The sequence below is a fragment of the Nomascus leucogenys genome, chromosome 1a (assembly GCF_006542625.1).
Source record: "Nomascus leucogenys isolate Asia chromosome 1a, Asia_NLE_v1, whole genome shotgun sequence".
NCBI lineage: Eukaryota > Metazoa > Chordata > Mammalia > Primates > Hylobatidae > Nomascus > Nomascus leucogenys.
Window position 1 is genome coordinate 15,363,148 of NC_044381.1, and position 17,775 is coordinate 15,380,922.

A 17,775-nucleotide genomic window follows, 5' to 3' on the forward strand; every position below is an offset into this window, starting at 1 on the left:
TGGTACAGTGCTCTGAGAGGTTACTACACATATGCAGAAAGAGATGAAACTTTTGGAGTGAGCATTATTCAACAAATGTGGTTTCTACTCAGTTTTAGAAATATCACATCATAACCAAATCTCTCTACCTTAATAAAATGTAATGTTCAATACTACAGAAAAAAAACCCTTGCAATTTGAGAAATAACATGTTGATAGAAGGGAAGAGAGTCCGAATCAAACCTGATACACAAAAACCATAAATAACTTACAGAAATACCTCAAAGATATTGCAGGTTTGGTTCTAAACAACGAAGCGAGTATTGCAATAAAGCCGGTAGCAAAAATTTTTCAGTTTCTCACTGCATATAAAAGTTATGTTTATGCTATACTCTATGAAGTGTACAACAGCATTATGTCTAAAACACAATGTACGTACCTACCTGAAATTAAAAATTCTTTATTGATAAAAAATGCTAATGATCATTTGAACCTTCAGGGAGATGTAATATTTTTGCTGGTAGGGTGTCTTGCCTCCAAGTTGACAGCTTCTGATTGGCCAGGGTGGTGGTTTCTGAAGGCTGGGGTGGCTGTCACAATTAAAACAATAAACCGGTGGCTCACACCTGTAATCCCAGCATTGTGGAAGGGCGAGGCAGGTGGATATGGAGGTCAAGTGATCGATACCATCCTGGCCAACATGGTGAAAACCCATCTCTACTAAAAATACAAAAATTAGCTGGCGTGTTGGTGCACACCTGTAGTCTCAGCTACTTGGGAGGCTGAGGCAGGAGAATCGCTTAAACCTGAGAGATGGAGGTTGCAGTGAGCCGAGATCAAGCCACTGCACTCCAGCCTGGTGACAGAGAGAGATTCCATCCCAAAACAAACAAACAGACAAAAAAACCAACAAAGTCTGCTACATAGGTTGACTCTTCCTTTCATGAAAGATTTCTCTGTAGTATGCGATGCTATCTGATAGCACTTTACCCACAGTAAGACTTCGTTAAAAAATGTGGAGTCAATCCTCTCAAACGCTGCCACTGCTTTACCAACTAAATCCATATATTCTTCTAAATCCTTTGTTGTCATTTCAATAATGTCCACAGTATCTTCACTAGGAGTAAACTCCACCTCAAAACACCACTTTTTGGGCTCATCCATAAGAAGCAACTTCCCATTCATTCAACACTGATCATGAGATTGTAGCAATTCGGTCACATCTTCCACTTCTTATTTCTCTTGTTATTTCTAGCACATCTTTAGTTACCCCCTCCACTGAAGTCTTGAACCCTTCAAAGTTAACCATGAAGTTTAGAATCAACTTCTTCCAAACTCCCGTTCATATTGTTATTTTGGTCCCCTCCCATAAATCACAAATGTTCTTAATGGCATCTAAAATGGTAAATCTTTTCCAGAAGATTTTCAATGTACTTTCTCCAGATCCATCAGAGGAATCACTATCTACAGCAGCTATAGTCCATGAAATGTATTTCTTAAATGGTAAGACTTAAAAAGTTGAAATTACTACTCCTTGATCCATGGCATGCATAATGGAGGTAGCAGGCACGAAAACAACATTAATCTCCTTGTATATCTTCATCAGAGCTCTTGAGTGACTTGATGCATTGTCAATGAGCAGTAATATTACGAAAGGAACTTTTTTTTCCTGAGCAGTAGTTCTCAACAGTGGGCTTAAAATATTCAGCAAGCCATGCTGTAAACCGATGTGGCTGTCACGTAGGCTTTCTTTTTCCATTTCTAGGGCAAAGGCAGAGTAGATTTAGCATAATTGTTAAGCGCCTAGGATTTTTGGAACGGCAAATGAGCACTGGCTTCAACTTACAGTCACCAGCTGCATTTAACCATAACAAGAGAGTCAGTCTGTCCTGTCCTTTGAAGCTTTGAAGCCAGGTATTGACTTTTCCTCTGTAGCTACAAAAGTCCTACATGGCATCTTCTTCCAACAGAAGGCTGTTTTGTATACACTGAACATCTGTTGTTTTGGTGGCCACCTTCATTAATCATCTTAGATCTTTTGGATAATTTGTTGCAACTTCTACATCAGCACTTGCTGCTTCACCTTGCATTTTTTATGTTATGGAAATGCCTTCTTTCCTTAAGCCTTAAGAACAAACTTCTGCTAGCTCCCAACTTTTCTTCTGCAGCTTCCTCACCTCTCACAGCCTTCATGAAATTGAAGAGTTAGGGCCTTGCTCTGGATTAGGCTTGGTTTAATGGAATGTTGTGGCTTGTCTGATCTTCTATCCAGACCACCAAAACTTTCTCCATATCAACAATAAAGCTGCTTCACTTTCTTATCATTTGTACTTTCTGTGAAGTAGCATTTTAAATTTCCTTCAAAAACTTTTCCTTTGCATTCATAACTTGGCAATTTGGCACAAGAGGTCTAGTTTTTGGCCTGTCTCAGCTTTTAACACACCTTTCTCATTAGGTTTCATCATTTGTAGCTTTTGATTTAAAGTGAAAGACATGCAACCCTTCTTTTCACTTAAATACTTAAAGGCCACCATAGGGTTATTATTTGGCCTAATTTCAATATTACTGTATCTTAGGGAATAGCAAGGCCCAAAGAAGAGAGATAGAGGAATGGCCAGTGAATGCAGCAGTCAGAACACACACAACATTTACCAATTAAGTTTGCCATTTATACGGGCGCAGTTTGTGGTGCCCCAAAATAATTACAATAGTAACATCAAAGATCACCAATCATAGATCATAGTAACAGATATAATAATCATGAACACATTTGAAATATTACAAGAATTACAAAACTGTGGCACAGAAACAACAGGTAAACACACACTGTTGGGAATATTGTACTGAAAGACTTAATGCATCGTTGCCACAAACCTTCAGCTAGTTAAAACACACACACACACACACACACACTATCTACAAAGCACAATACAACAAGTATGCCTGTACAGCATATATACTGTGGATAAGAAATTAAGTGTTTATCAGAATATACTCAGTAAAAATGTATCAAAACTACTATCAAGCAACAGTAATTAAGAAAGTGTGGTCCTGGCATAAAGATATCTCTATGTCATAAAGATAGACATACAGATAAATAAAATAGAGTTAAGAGTCCAGAAAACATCCAACTAATTTTCAACAAAGGTGTCAAGACTATTCAATGGTGGAAAGAATTGTCTTTGCAAGAAATGCTGCTGGGACAACTAGGTATCTACTGTAAAAGAATGAAGCTGGACCCCTACTTCAAACAATGTACAAAAATTAACTCAAAATTAATCATAGTACTAAATGTAAAAGCGAAAACAATAAAACCCTTAGAAGAAAATATAGGAGTGAATTTTGTTGACATTGGATTAGGCAATGGTATCTTAGATATGACACAAAAAGCATATACTACCAAAGAAAAAAATAAATTGAAACAATAAAAAGTACAAATTTTGTGCTTCAAAAGACACTGTTAATAAAGTGAAAATATAACTAAGAGAATGTGAGAATATTTGCTAATCACATATCTGCAAATAATATATCTGAAAAGGGACTTATACCTAGAATATATAACTTTTCTAACTCAACAGTAAAATGGAAACCCAATTAAAACATGGTCAAAGGATTTCTCCAAAGATATACAAATGGACAACAGGCATGTGAAAAGATACTCGACCTCATTAGTTTACCAGGGAAATGCAAATTAAAACCATGATACGGTATTACCATTTTTTAAAAGACAGGTAATAACAATTGTCACCAAGGCTGTAGAGGAATTAGAACCCTCAAATACTGCTAGTGGGAATGCAAAATGGTGCAGCAACTTTAGAAAATAGCGGCAGTTCTTTAAAAGTTAAATGTAGTTTCCATTAGACTCAGCAATTCCACTTCTATATACCCCAGAGGAATGAAAATGTACGTCCACACAAAAACGTGTAGGTGGGCTTCAAGATAGCTGACTAGAAACAACTGGTACTCACCTCCTCCACAAAGAAGAACCAAAATAGTGAGTAGATAATTACACGTAAAATATATCATCTAAGAGAGAACACTGGAATTCAACAGAGAAGTGAATGGAAACACCATCCTAAAGCAAGGACTGAGAGGAAAGCAAGGCAGCCTGGTTAGCCAAAATAGGCTGGGGGCATGGAGAGGCTCCCCAGTGCAGGAAAGGGTAAGTCAGTGACTCCCACTGCCCAACATTCCCACTGCAGACTCCTACATCCTAGCTAGAGGAAAGCCCCTAGACCCTCACAAGTCTCAAGACTAATGGGAGCTGCCTGGAGAATACATGAAGGCACTGCTCCAGAGAGGAGGATCATGCTGGGTCCCACACAGCCTTTGAGCCCCAAGAAGCTCCAGGAAGGCACCATATTAAGAGTCCAGCCCTGACCAGACTGTATCCCGCCAGTGAGCCCAACAGCCCCTGCATCTCCACATTTCTGGGGCCCCACTGATATTCCCTGCCCACAGCCACTGCTGCAGTTGGCTGCTACCACCAAGGCTGAAGCACAAACTATTGGCAAAGACCCTGCTGACCCCAGCAGCAAATCCAGGGTGCATTTTCACATGCCCCAATGTCAAACCCCCACCCACAGCAGCCGTTGTGGGCTGGCACTGCCAGGCTGAAGTACAAGCAAAGTATGCAATCCCCAGCCCACTGCATACAGCTGCAGCCACTGAAAGCAACCCTGTCCTCCCCAGTAGCAGGGCTGCAATGGATGCCACCCCCACCCAAACGTTTTGCCTTGGGCCTGGAGATCAACCCACCAACGCCTACCACAGCCAGTGGGTGAGTGTACCACCAGGGGACCTGAGGCTAGGTCTCCCCAACCCCAAACACCAGTAGCTGAGGCTAGGTCTGCCCATACCCAAACTCCAGTACCCAAGCACACTGTCCAGGAGCCTGGGGACCATCTACAGCCCAGTCCACCATTGCTGGCACCTGAACACTCCTCTCAGGGGCCAGAGGTCAGGCCCACCCAGCCTGCTACTACCACCACAGCTGGCACCCACACACGCCACCTGCAGGTCTGAGGGCTGGCCCACCCAGCCCATTGCTGATACTGTCAATGCCTACGCAAACCACTTGGGAGCCAGAGGTTTGTTCTGCCAACACTATTGCCATCACCCACGCCGTGCCCATTTCCCAGGACCTGAGAACCTGTCCACCTGCCTGGCGCACTGCTGCCACTATCCACACCTGAACAAGCCACCTGGAGGCCCAAGAAGTGGTCTGTGTGGACCTGCTAACAGCAGTGCCAATGCCATCCTGGTGACCATGGACAGGCCCACTTGCTGCTGCCACCACTAAGGACTAAGGACAAGCCCACCTGGCAACCCAGTCCCTAGCAAAATTTCACTACAACATCCACTACCAACCACACCCTAAGCCACTGAAGAAATCACAGATACCACTGATGCTGTTTACAGCCAAACAAATCCTACAGCAACTACAATACTGCACATTCCCAGAATCAAAACCAAAGGGCCCCAAACAACCAACACAACGGATACACGCCCAGGAAAAAGTTCTCTCCTACAAAAGCAAATTCAAAAAATTAGAAGAAACATCTATTACAACAGATGCATAGATACCAACATAGGGACACAAGAAACATAAAAAAGCAAGGAAATATGGCACTCCAAAGAAATACAATAATTCTCCAATAAAACATTACAATCAAAAAGATATATATGAAATCCCAGAAAAATAATTCAAAATAATATTAAAGAAGCTCATTGAGATAAAGAGAATACAGAAAATATGAAGCAATTAGAAAAACAATTCCAGATCTGAATGAGGAATTTACTAAACAAATACAAATAAAAAAGAACCAAACCAACTGAAGAATTCATTAAATGAAATACAAAATACATTTCAAAGTTTCAATAATAGAATAGATCAAGGAGAAGGAAAAATTTCATTACTTGAAGACAAGTATTTTTAAATAACCCAGTCTGACAAAAATAAAGAAAAGAGCATTTAAAAAATGAACAAAGACTACATGACATATTGAACACCATAAAGTGACCAAATACTTTAATTTGTAATGTCCCAGAAGATAAAGAGAAAACAAAAAACCTAGAAAACCTACTTAAGGATATAACAGCTGAAAACTTCTCAAGTCTAGCAAGTGATCTAGACACCTAAGTATAGGAAGCTCAGGGATCCCCAAACAGATACAATGCAAAAAGGTCCTCTCTGGCACATCATAATCAAACTATCAAAAGTCAAAGACAAAGAGAGAATTGTAAAAACAGCAAGAAAAAAAGCATCAAGTCCCATATGAGGAATCTCCATCAGACTAACAGTGTATTTCTCCACAGAAACTTTATAGGCCAGGCGAAAATGGGATAACACATTCAAAATGTGGAAAGAAAAACACTTTCAGACAAAAATACTATTTCCAGCAAAATTATCCTTCACAAATAAAGGAAAAGGGCAGGTGATAACAAGCAAAAGCTGTGGGACTTTATCACCCCTAGACTGGTCCTACAAGAAATGCTTAAGAGAGTCCTACCCTTGGAAATGAAAGGATGACAGCTACCATCATAAAAACACATGAAAGTATAAAACCCACTCTTGGGAGGTTGAGGCACAAGAATTGTTCGAACCTGGGAGGTGGAGGTTGCAGTGAGCCGAGATTGCAACACTGCACTCTAGCCTAGGCAACAGAGCAATACTCAGTCTCAATTTTTTTATAAAAAATTAAAACTCACTGGCAGAGCAAACACACAAATAAGGAAGAGGAAGAACTCTAATGTTACCATTACAGAAAACCACCACACCACAATGATAAACAGTAAAAGAAAAAGAAAGGTACAAAGGATATATAAAACAATCAGAAATCAATTAATAAAATGACAGGAGTAAGCCCTCACATATCAATAATAATCTTTAATGTAAATGGATTAAACTCCACATTTAAAACATATAGACTTTCTGAATGGACTAAAAAAACAAACATCACACAACAATATGCTGCCTACAAAATATTCATCTCACCTGTAAAGACACATATAGACAAAGTAAAGAGACAGAAAAAGATATTCCAAGCAAATGGAAACCAAAAGTAAGCTGAAATAGCTAGCTATACTTATATCAGATACACAGACTTTAAGTTAAAAATAGTAAAAAGTTACAAAGCAGGCCATTATATGAGATCAATTCAGCAAGAAGATGTAACAACTCTAAACACTTATGCACCCAACACCAGAGTACCCAGATATATAAACCAAGTATTAGATTTAAAGGGAAAGATAGACTCTAATACAATAATAGTTGAGGACTTGGACACAAGATTCTCAGCATTAGACAGATCTAGTAAAATAGTTAACAAAGAAACATCAGATTTAAACTGCTCTCTAGACCAACTGGACCTAACAGATATTTACAAAACATTTCATCCAACAGCTACAGAATACACATTGTTCTCATCAGCAAATGGAACATTTTCCAAGATAGACCATAGGTTAGGACACAAAACAAGTCTCAAGAAACATGAAAAAAATCTAAATTGTATCAAGTATCTTCTGAGACCACAGTGGAATAAAACTAAAAATCAATAACAAGAGGAACTTTGGAAACTATACAAATACATGGAAATTAAGCAACGTGGTTCTTAACAACCAGTGGGCCAAGAAAGAAACTAAGTAGGAAATCACTTTCTTAAAACAAATGAAAATGAAAATGAAACATGCCAAAACCTATGGACTACAACAAAAGCAGTGCTAGGAGGGAAGTTTACAGTAATAAATGCCTATATCAAAACAGTAGAAAGATTTCAAGCAGTCTAATGATGCACCTCAAGGAACCGGAAAAGCAAGAACGAACCAAACTGAAAATTAGTAGAAGGAAAGAAATAATGAAGACCAGATGAGATGTAAAAGCAAAAGAGACTAACAAAAGAATGCAAAGAAGCAATAAGACAAAAAGTTGGTGTTTTGAAAAGATAAACAAGTGAATAAACCACTTTCAAGACTAACCAAGGAGAAGGCCCAAGTAAACAAAAGCAGACATGAAAAAGAAGACATTACAGCTGATACCACTGAAATACAAAGATTATCAAAGATTATTATGAACAATTATATACCAACAAACTGAAAAACCTAGAGTAAATGATAAATTCCTAGACACATAAAACCTACCACGATTGAATTGGGTTGAAATAGAAAACTTGAACAAACCAATAAAAAGTAACAATATCAAAGTAGAAATAAAAAGTCTCCCAAGAAAGAAAAGTCCAGGACCCAGACAACTTCACTGCAAATTCTACCAAGTGTTGAAATAAGTAGAACTAACACAATTCTCCTCAAACTATCTCGAAAAATTGAAGAGGAAGGAACTGGAACTCTCAACAAACTAAGCACAGAAGAAACATACTACAACATAATAAAGGCCATTGATGGTATCTCATATCAAGAAAAACCTAAACGTTCTACCAAAAAACTCTTCAATCTGATAATTAAATTCGATAAAGTCACAGGATACAAAATCAGCATACAAACATCAGCAAATCAGTAGCGTTTCTATACATCAATAATGAACTAGCTGAGAAAGAAATAAAAAACACAATCCCATTTACAACAGCTCCAACAACAACAACAACACTCTAAGAATAAATTTAACCAAGGAGGTAAAAGATCTCTATAAGGAAAACTGCAAAGCACTGATGAAAGAAATTAAAAGAGGAGACAAACAGAGGAAAGCTATCCCATGATCATGGATCAGAAGAATTATTATTGTTAAATGACCATACTGCCCAAAGCAATCTACAGATTTGATATAATCAGTATCAAAATACCAACATCATTTTTCACATAATTAGAAAAAACAATCCTAAAATTTGTATGAAGTCAAAAAAGGGCCCGAATAGTCAAACAAATCCTAAGCAAAAACGATAATGCTGCAGGCATCACATTACTTGACTTCAAAGTCTATTATGAGGCTACAGTAACCAAAACAGCATAGTATCCATATAAAAGCAGACACATAGACACACAGACCAAGGGAACAGAATAGAGAATCCAGAAATAAATTCATATATTTACAGCCAACTGATTTTTGACAAAGGCATCAAGAACATACATTGGGAAAAAAAGTCTTTTGAATAAATGGGAAGTGCTGGGAAAATTGGATATCCATATGCATAAGAATGAAGACTGAAACTGGACCCCATCTCTCACCATATACAGAAACCAACTCAAGATGTATTTAAGACTTAAACATAAAACCTACAACTGTGAAACTACCAGAAGAAAACTTAGGAAAAATATTTCAGGACATGGTCTAGATGAAAATTTTATGGCTAAGACCTCAAAAAGTGCAGAAAACAAATACAGACAAATGGGACTCTATTAAATTAAAAAGCTGTATAATAAACAATCAACAGAGTGAAGAGACAACCTGTAGAATGAGAGAAAACACTTGAACTATTTGCTTGACAAGGGATGCTACCCAGAATATACAAGGAACTCAACAATAAAAAAAAATGGTACCATTAAAAAGTGGGCAAAGGACATGAATACGCATATCTCAAAAGAAGATATACAAATAGCCAACAGGTATATGAAAAGTACTCACCATCATTAATCAACAGGGAAATCCAAGTCAAAACCACAATAAGATATCATCTTAGAACGGCTTTTATTAAAAAGACAAAAAGTAACAGATGCTGGCAAACATGCAGAGAAAAGGCAACTCTTGTACACTGTTGGTGGGAATGTAAATTAGCATAATCACTAAGGAAAACAATACTGAGAATTCTCAAAAAACTAAAAATAGAACTACCATAAGATCCAGCAAACCACTATTGGGTATTTATCCAAAGGAAAAAAACAATCAGTATATCAAAGGGATACGTGCACTTGCACGTTTATCACAGCACTATTCACAAGAGCAAGGATACGAAATCAACTTAAGTGTCTATCAACAGATGAATGAATTTTAAACATTTGGTATATATACACAATGGAATAATACTATGAGCCATAAAAAGAATGAAATTCTGTCATTTGCAGCAACATGGATGGAACTGGAGGTCATTATGTTAAGTGAAACAAACCAGGCACAGAAAGACAAATACCGTATTTTCTCACTCATATGTGGGAGCCAAAAAAGCTGATCTCACGGAGGTCAAGAATTGAATGAGAGATACAAGAGGCTGGAAAGGGTGCATGGGTGGAGGGGGGGACGAAGAGAGTGTGGTTAATGGTTATAAACACACAGTTAGAAGAAATAAGTTACAATGCTCAGTAGCACAGTAGGGTGACTACAGTCAGCAACAATGTCTATTTTAAAGTAACTAGCAGAGAGGACTTCAAATGTTCCTAACACATAGAAATGATAAATACTCAAGGTGATGGAGACCCCAAATACTCTGATTTGATCATTATGTATTATATGCATGTAACAAATACTCATATGTACCCCATAAATATGTAAGATACTGTGTATCAATAAAAAACTACAAACATGATGTCTATAGTCATATAAAAACACTGTATTTGTTAGCTTTTAAAAACAGGATACAAAATTGTGTGTACTTTGTACTTGATTATAACTACTTTACAATTACATAAGCATATGGAAGTATTAAAAAGCATGGGTAATTTTCTCCTTTGATTTCTAAACTTTCTATAACTTTTGAGAATTACATTCATAATTAGGTAATATATTCATAAATGTTACTTTACATTAAAAATATACTTACTGTGATGATGCCAATTAGTTGAGTGTAAAAGAGTCCAGTTATTCCAACTAACATAGTAATGCCCATAAAGGCTGCTAGTCTCATTATGGCCAATTCATGTCTAAAAACGAAGAGGTCCTAAAAAGAAAAAGAAAGTCTTAAAAACCATTCAGAGTTGCTTATATTGCTTACAGTTGCAATAATAATCAAGAATTGAGCCATAACACATCTTCCTTATTATCTTAAAAGAACTACCTCTCCCTCTTTTATACTTCTATTTAAATCAATGTATAAATATTTTAAAATTTCAAAAATAGGTATTTTAATTTACAATAGCAAGCTGGAAAATATAGGAGTTTACTACTCTACTGCATCAAAACTCCTCAATCTTAGGTGCAAGTTAGCCTTGTTTGTTTTTTGAACCTATTTTGGGCAAAAAAAAAAAGAAAGAAAGAAAAGAAAAAGAAACCCAAAACAAAACAAAACATAGATGGTTGTATGATCTTTGGTTTACAAAAGGAATTTTATTATTTCTCTGCTAAAAAGTTTGAATACACAGCATGATTCATATTATTAAAGTTCAAGTGACCAAGATACCTAGAAATCATTAACGTGGTCAAAATGGAGAGAAATCATATATAATAAGATCATAAGTACAGCTCTCTTGAAGCCTACTTCATTCATTCTTCCATCCAGTCACCCAACCACCACTGCCAAACATTGTGTTACATAATAGAAATGTATAAATGATAAAAATATGGTCCGTGCCCTCAAGAAGTACAGTTTATTTAGAAAGAGAGCCCAACTTTGGAAAATTCCAAAACAATGTGATACATTCTATAACACGGATGCATGCAGAGTACTGTAGAAACATAAAGGAATGCCTAGACAGGAGGGAGGAATTGAAATGCTGTGATTTAAAGGCAGATCTTCTGGCTCAGAGATTGAAAATAAGGGTCCTAAAAGTAAACCAAAGATACTGTGGTAGGAAGACAGAAAAACAAGAAGCATTTCATTTACCCTCACTGTTACCAACCAACCAGACCAGAGGAAGGAGAGAGAGTTGAAGAACTAAGACTTCTGCTGGAAATCTGCTGTTGCTAAGCTGTGGAATAAAACAACCACAGAAAATAAAAGCACCAAGTGGATGGAAAGGACACCCAAACACAGCCACCCACATGCTTTCTTTTATACTGATTCATGTTAAGGATTAAAGAATCCTAATAGCAACTTCAAAAATAGGAAGGCCACCAGAGATAGTATGCTTGCTTGAAACAAAAGAACTGATACTTTTCTGTGTGTATTACATTGAGTCACCACCAGACTCAAGCAAAAATCTGATTCCACATCCACATTACTTATTCATTAGCCTGGAAAAACTTAGAATTCAGCAAGACACTTAAAACGTTATGTAGCAGGTAAATATTAGGCAACCATTTCAAAACTTCAGTAAAAAGAACCCAATATAGAATCCCTATAAAACATATAAAACCAAAATGATGGGCCTGTGGACAATATAAAAAATTAAGTAAATTCTGCATTAACGCTATTTAAAAACACAAATTTGTTCTAACATAATGGATACATTAAACAAGTTTGACCACGGCAATCATTCTTATGCACGCTTTTATCTGTGAAAAAATCCTAGATGAACACAAAAAATTGTACCCAGATGAACCAAAATATGTAGGAATACACAAAACACACTCACCCGTCAAACATCTACCAGCTACCTCAGTTTATCTTCCATGCTATAAGCCACACACACCCACATCTAGTATTACAACTTTCCCTCCAATTTCACAGACCCTCCCTTCCATCACTTCACAATAATTCACATTCTGCAACCCTCCTGATGCTCACTTCCATAAGAAAACTTCAGGTCTTTCTCAAGGTAAAGTGCCATGTTTATCATAGTATTTATGTATTTCTTAATCATTTAACATTTATAAAAGAGTGCTGTTGCTTTTATTAGATTCCTATCCTTTTAAGTGTCACAGACAAAGTTTCGGAGTGGTAAGCCCTGTGGTTTTAATGCATGGTTTTACACAGTGAAGTGATTTTTAGGAATGCACATATTGCATTATAGCAGAGCTTACTGTACTAAAATTACCATCTATGACCAAATAAAATCCATCCACTCTTCTCCCAGTGAAAAGATTTTAAAATAATTTTTGGCCAACTACAATTTATAAATGTCAAGGACGGAGATGAGACTAAAAGATCTACTTATAATATTACATTTATTCATTTGGTTATACATTTATATTTAAAGTATTTATGTAAAATACAGTAGTAAAAAAACTTTAATCTAGAAATTGCTTTTTATCACTTTTACATTTTCAAAAAAACAACTGTATTCCAAGTTCACACATGCATAATTAACATCATCAGCACTAAATCCATATTTTGAGTCACTTAACACTGTTCTCTAGAGTACATCTTTACTTCTGTCTTAGACTTTTTTAGATTTAACACTTTTTGAATCCAAAAATTGGCTTAAAAATTTTTATCCAAATCACAGGAACCCATTTGCTATCCGAGATCTTTACTACATAATCAGTGTTATGGGCTCAATTGGGTCCCCCAAAATTCATATGTTGAAGCCCTAACCCCTGTACCTTAGAATTTGACTGTAGTTGGAGACAAGGCCTTTAAAGCAGTGACTAAAATAAAATGAGGCCCTTAGGGTGGGCACCAATCCAATCTGACTGGTTCCCTTATAAGAGGAGGAAATTTGGACACACTGAGAGACACCATGGATGTTCCCAGAGGAAAGACCATGTGAGGACAGAGAGAAGGTGGTTATCTGCAAGCCAAAGACAGAGGTGTCAGGAGAAAACTAACTTGCTGACATCCTGATCTTGGAGCTGTAGCCTCCAGAATGTGAGAAAATGAGTTTCTGTTGTTTAAGCCACCCAGTTTGTTGTATTTTCTTAAGGCAGGCCTAGCAAACTAATATAATCAATAAATGTATTTCTTTATTGTTTACATTTCTTCCATTTTTGTTAAGAAATGTGCTAATATACAGATAAATTCATAAAACACATGTGTTCAGTTTAAAGAAAAGTAACACTGGGCCAGGCATGGTGGCTCATGCCTGTTAATCCCAGCACTTTGGGAGGCCAAGGTGGGTGGATCACCTGAGGTCAGGAGTTCGAGACTAGCCTGGCCAACAGGTGAAACCCTGTCTCTACTAAAAAATAAAAATAAAAATAAAATAGGGCATGGTGGTCCGTGCTTGTAATTCCAGCTACTAGGGGGGCTGAGGAAGGAGGATCACGTGAACCTGGGAGGTGGAGGTTGCAGTGAGCCGAGATAGTGCCACTGCACTCCAGCCTGGGTAACAGAGTGAGACTCCGTCTCCAAAATAAAAAAAAAAAAAAAAGAAGAAGAAGAAGAAGAAAAGTTAACAGTATCCTCTCAAGAATTAGGACATCTGAAACCAAGTAGAGCCTTCTGTGTATTCCTTCCCCATTGCTGGCTCTCCCTCACCCCAACCCTAAAGGTAAAGGTTACTAACTCCTTCTTCATACATTTTGGATATTGCTATGTTTCAGCTGCATATTGCAAATATCTTCTCCTGCTCTGAAACTACCCTATTCACTCTCTTGATGGCACCTTTTTATAAACTCAAGTCTTAATTTTGAGTAGTCCAATGTATCAATCTTTTCCTTTAGTGCTTTTTATATCCTATTTAAGAAATCTTTCCTGATGCTGAAGTAATAATGGCATTCTCCTATATTATCTTGTAAAGCCTTTTAAAAGCTTTGTAAGTTTTGCCTTTCACATTTAGGTCACTAATTCACATAGAATTATTATTTAATTTTTTTGTGCACAGTGAAAGATAGGAATCTGAATTTACTTTTTGTATATGAATATTCAACTGTTCCAGAATGACTTATCTAACAAGCTGTCATTTCTTCAGTGACCTGAGATCAAGTATCCATACATGCATGGGCTCTCTACTCTGTTCCCTTGGTTTGTTTATCCCTGCAACAGTGACAAATGTCTTAGTTATTATGGCTTTGTAATAAGTCTCAATACCTGGTAGGCCATGTCATCCCATCTTATTCTTTTGAAAGAATGTCTTGATTATTCCAGATAATTCGTATTTGCATAAAAATTTTAAAGTTAGATTTTCAAGTTACAACACATACTCAGGCATACAGTCACGTATAATATATTCTCTCCATTATCTTTCATTAAGTTTCTTCTATAGGCCTTGCACTTTGTCACATTTAATTCAGTAATTTCCTGTTTTTTGATTCTATTATAAATGGCATTTGCTATTAATTTCATTGTCTAAAGGCTTGTTTGTGAGCATATAAAAATAGATTTTTAAAAATATTGTTTCATAGTCACATTTTTTTATACATTCACATTTTTTATACATTTTTTAAACCCAAAAGAATCTATAGATAAATCATTTATACAATTACATCATCTATGTGTAATGACAGTTTTATATCCTTCAGCAGTTGTACCTTTTCTTTCTTTCTCTTGTCTTACTGCATTGGCTAGAATTTCTGGTAGTATGTTTAATAATAATAATGGTGATAGTGGGGGCATCAATGCCTTGTCCCCAACCAGGAGGGAAGAAGTCAACATTTCATCTTAGCATGCTATAGTTGGTTGATTTTGTGTTTTTTTTTTTTAAGGGGGTCAGGGAGAAAGACCATTTATCTGATTATGAAAGTTCTCCTAGTTCTAGTTTACTAAGAGTGTATAACCTGAATGAATCCTGAATTTTATCTTTGTCTTCATACACTGAGATGCTCTATTTGAATTTTTTTTTCTAATCTGTTAATGTGATAAAATATACTGACTTATTTTCTAGTGCAAAAAACCACCTTTCATTCCTAGGATAAACTCAATTTGGTCAGGTTGCTTATATATAACCACATTACATACTATACACATAGTATGTACATACATACTATATACATTGTATGTACATACTATGTACTCTACTGGTGGGAGTTTATATATATATATTTTGTTTGTTTGTTTGTTTTTACTTTGCTTTAGTCTGTAGAAATTGCTAAGCTGTTTATTTATTTCATAGGAAAAAACAAACACAAAGAATACCATGAGGCTCATATAAACAGAGCAAGGTAGGAAAGTCGGTTCTACTGCATGTATTCTCGACAGGGCAAGTTTTGCTCCCAAGTGGGAGAAAACTGGTTCTTAGAGGGAGAAAAAAAGTCTTAGCTATCACTATGGTTTGTGGCTCTACACAATCTTATCGGACAAAATCTTGTTTCTTAGTATTTAACTTCACAGGGGTGGTGAGAGGAGAAAATTTCCATAGGAGGAAAATGGGAATGAAAAAAAAAGGTTAAAAACTACTGTTCTAGTAGATAATAACATTTCTTATAAAACCATAGTTGTAATGACAGTGTGGTATTGTCTCTCCACAAGGAGAGACAAATAGATCAACAGACTAGAAAAGAAACAGAAACAGACACACACACATATGAATCATGATTATGAGAAAGATGGCACTACAGAGCGGAGGGGAAAGAATTATCTTTTCAATAAATGGTGCTAAATCAATTGACTATTCATCTATGAAAAAACTGAAACCCTGACTTCTATCTCATGAGAATCATAAAATTCAATTCCAGGTAGAAATGTGAAAGACAGAAAAATATAGTACCTAGATGATAATAAAGGAGAATTACATTGGTTTTAGAAAGGATAGAAAAATATTTTATAAATTGAACCCAAAAAACACTACTCAAAAATGAAACAGTTGATAAGGTGGAGTACATTAAAATTTAAAACCTCTGTTTACCAAAAAATGCCATTAAGAGAGTGAAAAGATAAACCAAACAGTGGAAGATGTTTACAACACATTCCAAAAAAAGGACTAATCTAAAACGCCCTACAATTACCAAGAAAAAGTCAAATGGGAAAAATACTTAAATAGGCACACTTTGCCAAATAGGCCAGTCATATAATCAATAAATATATGAAAAGGGGTTCAGTATCATTAGTCATCAGAGAAATGTAAATTAAAACACAATGAAGTACTGCTCATACATACCAAATGGTTAATGTTAAGAAGACTTAAGTATTAGTAAGGATATGAGGCAATCAGAATTTATATACTCTACTGGTAGGAGTTTAAATGGGTACAACTATTTTGGAAAACTGTTTAACACTATCTAAAGGAGCATACCACTTAACCTTTGAACACCAGCACTTCTAGCTATACATCTAAGTGAAACACATGCACATGTACAGCGGGAGGAATAAACGAGGCTGCTTACAATAGCATTATTTATAACCTTCAAAAACTAGAAACAAAGTAAGTGTCCATCAACAGAACGAATAAATGGCTTTAAATGAAATGAAATATTATGAGGATTCACAACAATGAAAATAAACTGTATCTAAAGTAACAAAAAGGATAAATCTTCAAATGTTGCCCCCAAAAAACATCAGGACGATTCACTTAACTGTTTTTAATTTTATGCACTCCTTCATATGTGTATCACATTTTACAATAAAAAAGGTACAAAAAGTTGTGACAGTGAAATACAGAACATAAAAACACTTTTATTAATTTTAGAAAACCAAACTCTTAAAATACATATAAAACATAAAAGTTAGTTATAAATGGCCTATAAAAAAGAGAGACAAAAATTTGTCAAATAAGAGACAGAAAAGGATGTGAAAGACAGGAAAAAAGGAGAGGAAGAGTCAGACCAGCTCTCTGATCTCATCTACCACTTTCTTCCTGGCTCACCTCCAACTACACTGACCTCCTTGCTATTTCTCAGACACAGCTAGCGAACTTTCAAATCAGGACTGCTGCATTTGTTCTTTCCAGAATACTCCCCAGACAACCACATGCATACTCCCCTCACTTTCTTCAGGTTTCTACTTAAATATCGCCTTATCAGAGACCTTTTCCTTGACCAAATCACAGAAAATCCCAATATTCCCTATTTCCTTGCAGTATTTTATTTTTTTCATAGTATTTATCTCCATCTGATATATATCTATTTCTTTGTGGTTTTGTCTCTCTTAGCAGTATGCGAGTTTCTTGAAGACGGGGACTTTTGCCTGTCTTGTTCAGTGATGAGTGCCTGGAACGTAGAAT

The 17,775-nt window shown here is 36.3% G+C and overlaps 1 protein-coding gene across 11 annotated transcripts in view; it reads right to left on the minus strand.

Moving 5' to 3' along the window:
* ZDHHC21 (zinc finger DHHC-type containing 21) overlaps window positions 1-17,775 on the minus strand; it is a 78,525-nt gene that overhangs the window by 18,115 nt on the left and 42,635 nt on the right. For 10 of the 11 annotated variants that reach the window (XR_004031024.1, XM_030816046.1, XM_030815990.1 and 7 more), the window contains one exon: window positions 10,683-10,799. Coding sequence is in view for 10 of the 11 variants with exons in the window: in XM_030816046.1 (XP_030671906.1) it covers window positions 10,683-10,799 (117 nt within the window). In the remaining variant the exon portion in view is untranslated. Of the gene's footprint in view, window positions 1-1,479; window positions 1,741-10,682; window positions 10,800-17,775 lie in introns of those variants that run through there. The other variant, XM_030816108.1, reaches the window with a different exon arrangement.